Here is an 8979-nt window from a genome sequence, read left to right as displayed (position 1 = left end):
CACTAGACCAGACAGTGGCGTCACCCCCACGGACGCCGTCCGCCCCCTCCCCAGGCTATTGCCTGCCACGGGCTCACATCCTGGCGACGCCCCTGCGCGTATCCAGTCTGCATGGTTTGCATGACTGGCCTGCACAGCCCACAGCCCACAGCCCACAACCCACAGCGTCCCGGCTCGGGCGCCAACCGGCCCGCCGCCTCCCGCCAAAAGCACCTATGTCCGGAAGGCCGGCCGGCAGCCGCCCGTCAGCCGGACGCGGGCGCACTCCCTGTGTCTCTTGTTCTCTCGCTGTTCCTCCCTCTGTCTCGATCGCTGTCTCGGCCGTGAACGGCGTGATGCAGAAGCAGGGCAGAAAGTTGGACTCAATTGCGACGGTTGGCTTCGATCGCTTAACGAGCCTTCTGCAGCTCTGGCCGACGGCTGGGTTTGGTGTTGTTGTTATTAGGTTGTGGCGCGGAATGACGTCAGGTGTCGCATGCGTGATAAAAAACACCACCTGCTGTTATTGTTAGTCTGTGACGCAGAATGACGTCAGGTGTTGTGTGCGTCAGTAACACCACCTGCTGTTATCATGAGACATCCCCGGTGGCGGTGTCAGCCTGACAGCCCCTCCTTGCCGGCAGCGGTCGTTGGTGGTCAGGACGCCGCATCCGTGTCCGTCGCTGACGGAGGCGGCGCCGGAAGCCGCAGGCGCAGCCGCACCCGACGCCGGAGCGAGAGCCGGAGCCAACGCGAAGCCCACCACTCCGGCCGCTTCAGCCGGAGCCGGCGCCTCCGCCGCCGCCACTGGAGCCGCCGGCGGCCCCGGCGCCCTCCCGGCCGCCAGGCCCGACGCCGGCGCGCTGCCGGCGCCGGCGCCCCGGCCCGTCGCGTCTCCGTCGCCGGTGCCTGCCGTGCCGGCTGGTGACGTGCGGCCGCCGGCCCCGGCCCCCTCCTCCTCCTCGGTCGCGCCGCCAGCCGCCGGTGCGTCCGCTGTGCCGCTCTGCACCTGACCCCGGAGCGGCGCTGACGGGGGGCAATAGCTTGGGCCCTGCGTGCGGTCACCAGAGGGCGACACGTGCGCAAGGTTACCTGCAACCGCACATCTGGACCCCTGATATCCAGGCGCGGACCATATTTCGAAGTTGCCGCCGTGCCGTGTGGCCGGGACCGCAGTTCCGCAGTACGACCATCATGCACATTTGGCGCGCCAGTCACGGTCAAACTGTGCCTACCGCTGCCTGCTGAGCCCGTCCACCTGTCTTTGACGGGCTGCTGTCGTCTTGCTGTGGTCAGCTGACCGCGTGCTGTGACGGGCTGCTGTCGTCTTGCTGCGGTGAGCTGACCGCGTGCTGTGACGGTCCGCTGTCGTCCTGCTGTGGTTAGCTGACCGTGTGCTGTGACGGTCCGCTGTCGTCCTGCTGTGGTCAGCTGACCGCGTGCTGTGACTGACTGTTGTCGTCCTGCTGTGGTTAGCTGACCGCGTGCTGTTACGGACTGTTGTCGTCCTGCTGTGGTTAGCTGACCGCGTGCTGTGACGGGCTGCTGTCGTCCTGCTGTGGTTGGCAGACCGCGTGCTGTGACGGGACTGCTGTCGTCCTGCTGTGGTTAGCTGACCGCGTGCTGTGACGGTCCGCTGTCGTCCTGCTGTGGTCAGCTGACCGCGTGCTGTGACGGACTTTTGTCGTCCTGCTGTGGTTAGCTGACCGCGTGCTGTGACGGGCTGCTGTCGTCCTGCCGTGGTTGGCAGACCGCGTGCTGTGACGGACTGCTGTCGTCCTGCTGTGGTTAGCTGACCGCGTGCTGTGACGGTCCGCTGTCGTCCTGCTGTGGTCAGCTGACCGCGTGCTGTGACGGGGTGACCGCTGTGCCGCGTTGAGCGTGTGGGTGTGTCGGTGACAGCCGGCCTCCGTCCTCCAGCGGTGGCCGGCTCCGGCCGGGCCGCAGCAGACGGCCGGCGCCGGCGCCCGCCCGCCGCCGGCCGGCGAGCCACCCTTCGACCGGCCGCCACCCTCCGGCGACAGCGAGGACCACTTCCGCCGACCCGAGGACGTCCGCGGCCCGCCGCCGGCCGACCACCCAGGTCAGAGTGCGCTGCGACACAGACAGCGGGGCAGCGGAACACGGACAGCGGGACACAGGGGACACGGACAGCGGTACACTTGGGCACCGGACACCGACTCCGGCGTCGGCTCCGGACACGGACAGCGGTACACTGCGATAACGGGAGCGGTACACCAGCTCACGGACAGCGGCACACCGAGACACGGGCAGGGCCACTGACAGGGACACGTGCAGGGACGCGCAGTGACACAGGCAGAGGCTGGCGGGTCTCAGTTTCCCAGCTGGAGGGTGTGCCGATGTCACCACCCGCTGGCGGTCCGCCGTGCACGTGAGGTCGGACGCGGCCAGGTCCACCCCGGCACTGTCGTGGTCTGAAGTGGAAGGTAGAGAGTCCCATGCGGCATTTGTGTTGGCATTTGTGCGCATTCTGACGCCATGTCAGGCCCGCCAAACAATCATCCTCCTCCTGCCATCCTCCTCCTCCTCCTCCCATCCCTCCTCCCTGCCCGGACGGAGGCAGGCAGCGTCACATAGCCTCGACTGTCGGGTGCGTCAGTCGTCCGCTCTTTGTCACGGACTCGGACGGCCTGACGGCCTGACGGATGTCAGACCTCACGGACGGCCTGCGGCCGGTGGCAGCGGCGGCGCTCGTCGTCAGCTGACGCCAGAGGGCTGGACGGACCGATCGCTGCGGCACGTTTAACTTTCGCCGCGATTTCTGCCGTTGACCGGGCGTTGTACGGTCGGTCGGCGCGATCAGGGCCCACGCAGCTGGCAGGTTTTAGTAGTGCAACGGTTCTAGAATGTCATATATGATTGAGTGTGTGGTGTGTGGGTGTGTGTGTGTGTGTGGTGTGTGTGGTGTGTGTGTGTGTGTGTTTGTGTGGTGTTGGTGTGTGTGTGTGTGTGGTTTTGGGTGTGTGGGTTGTGGGGTGTGTGGGTGTGTGGTGTTTGGGTGTGTGGGTGTGTGGGTGTGTGGGTGTGGTGGGTGTGTGGGTGTGGGTGGGGGGTGTGTGGTGTGTGGGTGTGTGGGTGTGTGGTGTGTGGGTGTGTGTGTGTGTGGTGGGTGTGTGGGTGTGGTGTGGGGTGGGTGTGGGGTGGTGTGTGTGTGTGTGTGTGTGTGTGTGTGTGTGTGTTGTGTGCGCGCGCGCGTGCGTGTGCGTGTGTGCGTACGTGCGCGCGTGCGTGAGTGCGTACGTACGTACGTATGTACGTGCGTCTGTACGCGCGTGCGTGCGTGCGTGCGTGCGTATGATAAGTCACTGACCATGCTGACAAGCCGCTCTGCTCTGAGTTACCACCGGGCGGCTCTGAGTGGCCCTGGCGTGCAGCTCTTAAGTGGCCCTGGCGTGCAGTTCTGAGTGGCCCTGGCGTGCAGCTCTGAATGGCCTCGGCGTGCTCCGTTGTCCGCCGTCGGCGGCGACGGCTCGCTAACGTCTCCGACGCCCCAGCCCGTCGCCCGGGGTCTGTCGGCCTGCCCGCCATCTCATCCGGGCATTACGTCCGGTGTGTCACCTGCCGCGTCCCCGACACATGTCCTGCCTGCGTCTTCTGTCCGCGCCCCGTGTTCTCTGCTGGTGTCCTGCTGTTTTCGCCTGCCGTGCCCTCCTGCCGTGTCTCCTGCCGTGTCTTCCTGCGGTACCATCCTGACGCTTCCTCATGTCGTGTTCTGTCATTTTCTCCTGCTGTGTCCTCCTGCCGTGCCATCCTGACGCTTCCTCCTGCCGTGTTCTATCGTTTTCTCCTGCCTTGTCCTCCTGCCGTATCATCCTGACGCTTCCTCCTGGTGTGTCCTGCCGTTTCCTCGTGCGGTGCCCTCCAGTCGTGTCCTTCTGCCGTGTCCTCGTGCCGTTGTTCTCCTGCCGTGTCCTCCGCCGGCGTCCTCCGCCGGCGTCCTCCGCCGGTGTCGTGCTGTGGTGTTCGCGGCGCCCTCTGACGGGCTCAGCTCCGAGCAGACCCCGACTCCCTGGACGGCGAGCTGGACAGCCTGGAGGGGAGCCGGCCGGGGCCCGCCCGCGACGATGACTTCTCCATCAACGACGAGCCGCCGGCCGTCTACAAGGGTAACCGCCGCTCCGGCGCCGGCTCCGCCCCGTCTCCGGCCTGCCTGCCGCGCCTGCACCGCCGACTAACAAGCCGCGCCCCGGGGGCTGGCTGCGCTCCGCACGGCATGCGTGTGACGCGTCTCGCCTCGCCCTCTGTCCGCGTCCGCGTCCGCGTCTGCGTCAGCGTCTCTGTCCTATGTCGCGTGGGTGGGAGTGGCACGGCCGCTGGTGTGGCAGAGGCAGCTGACAGACCATGTGGCTGGCCAAGCTCCTGCGATGTAAACCCCGGCCGCCGCCGGCTGCCGTGGCTGCGAGCTGGTGTCCGCGTCTGTGTGTTGGTGCCGAGCGAGGCGTCCGTGGTCCGCCGCGCGGCCGGCTCTGCCTGTGCGTCGGCCGGTGTGCGCTGTGGACCGGTCATCGCGGCTGGCCCGGCTGGCTGACGCGTCCCGCCGACGCCCGCCGCGCGCTGTGGTCTCGTCCCCCGGGACCTGCGGTCCGGCCCCGCCCCCGCCGCCGGGCCAGGCGTGATGACCTCGGCACTCTGAGCCCACCCTCACCACCCGCCTGCCCGCCCCGCCCGGCCGCACTCGGCCACTGACCGACGCCGGCTCAGCCAGGCGTTGGTCAGCCCCGCTCCGAATGCTTGGTGCGGCTTCGTGGCGGAGGCTTTGCATGTTGTTGCCCGCATGACCTGTACTGCCGTATGTTCGTGTTGTAGCTGAAATACAAGTGGCGGTTGTCCTGTGCGACGTCTCGCCGGCGATTGCCAGGGGATGTCCGACGGTCGCAGCTTTATTGACATTCTAACGATCACGCTTGGCATGTTTTCTGATGTATTGTATGGTAAATATGGACCACGAAATGCATGTATTTCCACACAGCTTCCGTCTGTAGAGTTCATGGCGATTACTCCGCACTGTGACCTAATAGATGACAGCGCTACTGGTACTTGCTGCCGTTTACCTGGCCGATTCGGCACGTGCGCTTGTTGCGCTATGGTCCTCTGGGGCCTGCTGTTTTCTCTGCTGCCCTGTGGTTCTGTGGGGCCGGCTGTTTCTCTTTGCCCTGTGGTTCTGTGGAGGCCGCTGTTTCTTTATTGCTCTGTGATTCTGTGCTGGCCGGCCATTTCTCTATGCCCTGTGGTTCTGTGGGGCCGGCTGTTTCTCTGCTGCCCTGTGGTTCTGTGGGGCCGGCTGTTTCTCTGCAGCCCGTGGTTCCGTAAGGGCCTGTGGGGACCTGCTGTTCTCTGTATCTGGTGCTGTGCTGCTGACTGACTCGGCCGCGCGTGCCGCCGGCAGCACCGTCCGGAGTGCCGGCGCAGGACGAGCAGCCCGGCGTGGGTCCTTACGCCCCGCTGAAGGCGCAGGGCGGCGACTCCAACTTCTTCGCCTACTTCCTCACGGCCGTCGTGCTCTGCATCATCTTTTACCTCATGTTCCACAATAAGCAGAAGGTAACGTGTGGCTGCGGCGGCGTCGTGGCGGAGAGGCAGGCGTGCGACGCGTGTTGGCCGCCACCCACGGATGGACGCTGCAGCTTGGTGTGTGTTTGGTGCATACTCACCTTCTCTTGTCGTGCCCACTTCAGAAGTTAGGGCGACGCCTTCCGCTGTATGCAGTCCTGCGGATGAGCGGTGTTGACAGTTGGCACAGGGTGGCCTCCATCCGAACTCGGGGTGTGACCTGTGATGTCTTCTGTGACCGGTATACCCGGCACCAGGGTCTCAATTTTAGCGCGGTGTTAGGTGTGTTCCTTTCCGAACCCTCAGGACGTTTGTGATTGTCGTCAGGTTTCCCTGTAAACTGGTGCTTCCTTCCCTGACATCTCTGGCCCTGTCCGTCATTTGTGGTATCAATACCGGCTGGTCAGCATCCGGCCGCCGTGTAACCCTTGTGACCGCTCGCTGTAACCCCTGTAACCGCTCCGTGTAACCCCTGTGACCGGTCCGTGTAACCCCTGTGACCACTCCGTGTAACCCCTGTGACCGCTCCGTGTAACCCCTGTAACCTCTCCGTGCATCTCTTGTGACCGCTTCGTGTAATCCCTGTGACCTCTCCGTGTAACCCGGGACCGCCGTGTAACCCCTTTGAACGTCGTGTAACCCCTGTGAACGCCGTGAAACCCCTGTGACCGCCCCTTGTAGCCCTGTGACCGCCGTGTAACCCCTGTGAACGCCGTGTAACCCCTGTGAGCGCCGTGAAACCTTCTGTGACTGCTCCGTGTAACCCCTGTGACAGCCGTGTAACCCCTGTGACCGCCGTGTAACCCTTGCGACTGTTCCGTGTAACCCCTGTGACCGCCCCGTGTAACCCCCGTGACCGCCGTGTAAACCCCTGTAAACGCCGTGTAACCCCTGTGAACGCCGTGAAACCCCTGTGAACGCCATGAAACCCTCTGTGACTGCTCCGTGTAACCCCTGTGACCGCCGTGTAACCCCTGTGCCCTGTGAACGCCGCGAAACCCCTGGGAACGCCGTGAAACCCTCTGAGACTGCTCCGTGTAGCCCCTGTGACCGCCCCGTGTAACCCCTTTGACCGTCGCGTAACCCCTGTGAACGGAGTGAAACCGTTGTGACTGCTCCGTGTAACTCTTTTTGTTACCAATCCGTGTGACCCTCTGTAACCCCTCCGTGTGCTCCTCTAGGGCCGCTCTGTGTGCCTTCTGTGACCCCTCCGTGTGCCTTCTGTGACCTCCGTTACCCTATGTGACCGTCTTTGAGCCCTCCGTAGCCCCTCTGTGGCCTCTGTGTGTGACCTCCTGTGACCCCTCCGCGTGCCATCTGTGACCTCCCCATGTGACTCTCTGTGACCCTTCCTTGCGACCCCGTGTGACCTCTCCGTGTGACCTGTGACCTCCCCGTCAGATCCTGGCGCTGATCATCGAGGGCCGCAGCCCGTCGGGCCGTCGGCGACCGCACTCGTCCCAGTACCGCAAGCTGGACAACAGTCTGGAGGAGGTCATCAGCTCACAGCAGCGGCAGGAGATATCCAGTAACATCATCTACTAGACCGGCCGGCCGCCGCGGCCGCCGCCGACGAAAACTCTCGACAGTGTCAGAAAATCGCGGTCATCCCGACGCGTTTGGCACCGGAGACGGGCCAGTGAGGCGGCCGCGGCCGGCGGAGCAGCGTCCGTGAGAGCGCGCGCGCGGCGGAGCGGAGCCGGCCTGACGGGACGGCGGCGGCGGCGGCGGCGCTGCGGTCGGCACTGCGTCCCCGGCCTGCGGCCCCGGGCTCAAGGGGTGACGACGCGCTTCGCCAGCACGCTCTGCACGTCCGGCCGCAGGTTCTGATCGCTGAACGGAAAATTGCCGAGTGTTGCGGGTAATAGACGAGTTGCCGTTGGTCCGATCGAGCTGTTTACTCAAGCACAAGCGATGCCAGTTGACGCACCGGACGGTGTGAATTGATTCCAGTTGGGTGGCGCTTATTTTCGAGTGATCTAAGACGGACTGGTGGTTTGGTTCGCCATGTACCGGGTTGGGCACTGGCGGCCGTGTTCCCACGCGTGGGCCGCTGAGCACGGCCTGGCCGACCAGCTGTCCGCCGGGCCCGCGGCTGCGGCTTTGGTGTGCGTTCACTGACAGCCGCCCGTGTCGCTGGCGGCTTTGGCTTAGGTGAGGCGTCAGTGTGCCGTCGGCGCGGCGTGCGATCTCTGTAGGGCGACACTTCGGGCGCCGCCGTGTGGTCCACAGCGGCGCCTCCGGTCAGGTCAGCTTCAGTGACCCGTAGCATGACCCTGGCGACCCTGCGGCCGGTGTGACCTTCGTAGCGCGTTGATCGCACGCATTCTGTCCAGCTATACACGGCGCGTTGGTCGCTTGGAGTTTACGGGAGGGGAGATTCTATGCTGTGATTGGGAGGGAGGGAGAGCCTCTTAATTGTTTAAACTAGACCACGTGTCAGGCATTTGTGTATCATAAAATAAATGAGTGACTCCAGATGGCGACGCCTCCTTCTATAACGGCCATTACACATTTCTTCTGATCCGCCGCCAATGAGCTGCCATTTCATGAAGCATCCAGTCCTGTTCCTGCTGCAATCAGAGTGGCGAGCATTCTTCATGACCGGGGTTCTGGCCTGGATAAGTGGGGAGCAGCGGACGCTGGCCGCGCAGCCCGAATGGGAACCGGCGTTGGGTGGGCCGGGAGCAGCGGATCCTGGCCGGCGCAGCCCGAATAGGAGCCGGCGTTGGATGGGCCGGAAGCAGCGGACCCTGGCCGGCGCAGCCCGATGTGAGCCGGTGCGATAGTCGCTCAATTTGTGCGCACGGGCTGAATGCGCTCGAGACGCCGTACGGGAGTTGAGCGAAGCGTACCCAGCACGGAGCAAACGTCTAGCAGCAGCGGATATTCGCCCGCGTACATGAGGTCCGGTGGCCGTTGTTGCTGTTTCAAAGCTGTGAAGAAAACCGCTGAACCAAACAGCCAGCGGCAGGACAGAACAGAAACACAGCAGCCGGTGCGGAACTTGATCATATTTCGCCATTCGGATCCCGCGTGTTCGGTTTTCGATGACGAAGGCTCCTCGCAAACATTCCAAAGGTCTGTAGCGGAGCTGCACACCTAGCCGTCGGCAGCGCCACGCCTGTGTCGTTCCGTGTGTGCCGGTGAGCTCTGCAGGCTGTCTACGGCAGACGGGTCGTTGGCTCCGCACCCCGGCCCGTGTGTGCCGTGGGGCTCTGCTGGGCTGTCTACGGCAGACGGGAGTGGTGGCTTCTTCATTCGCGGACCGGGGGCTCTCCTGGGCTGTGTCTTTGGCGGACAGGGCGGGGTGGCGCCGCTCCCCCTCACGTGTGGACGGTGAGCTCTGCAGGCTGTCTTTGGCGGGGGGGGACGGGCGTTGTTGCGCCGCTCCCCCGCCCGTGTGGACCGGTGAGCTCTGCAGGCTGT

The 8979-nt window shown here is 64.6% G+C and overlaps 1 protein-coding gene across 1 annotated transcript; it reads left to right on the top strand.

Moving 5' to 3' along the window:
* Positions 1-1173: 1173 nt before the first annotated feature.
* Positions 1174-8028, top strand: LOC119113138 (trans-Golgi network integral membrane protein 1). Its single transcript, XM_037237520.1, has 5 exons — positions 1174-1188; positions 1969-2062; positions 3999-4106; positions 5387-5541; positions 6952-8028. Exons 1-5 carry the CDS (start codon positions 1174-1176, stop codon positions 7093-7095), a joined length of 516 nt encoding a protein of 171 aa, XP_037093415.1. The 3' UTR covers positions 7096-8028.
* Positions 8029-8979: the final 951 nt, after the last annotated feature.

Source organism: Pollicipes pollicipes, unplaced genomic scaffold (genome assembly GCF_011947565.3).
Source record: "Pollicipes pollicipes isolate AB1234 unplaced genomic scaffold, Ppol_2.1 Scaffold_1600;HRSCAF=1878_pilon_pilon_pilon, whole genome shotgun sequence".
Classification (NCBI taxonomy): Eukaryota; Metazoa; Arthropoda; class Thecostraca; order Pollicipedomorpha; family Pollicipedidae; genus Pollicipes; species Pollicipes pollicipes.
This window is presented reverse-complemented; position numbering and strand designations above follow the sequence as displayed.

What these genes read in the sequence shown, in the direction of transcription:
- LOC119113138 (XM_037237520.1), top strand. An exon ending in GCCGCCGGCCGACCACCCAG is followed by an intron (nt 2,063 to 3,998) that starts GTCAGAGTGCGC and finishes AGCTCCGAGCAG; the next exon opens with ACCCCGACTCCCTGGACGGC. An exon ending in GCCGCCGGCCGTCTACAAGG is followed by an intron (nt 4,107 to 5,386) that starts GTAACCGCCGCT and finishes TGCCGCCGGCAG; the next exon opens with CACCGTCCGGAGTGCCGGCG.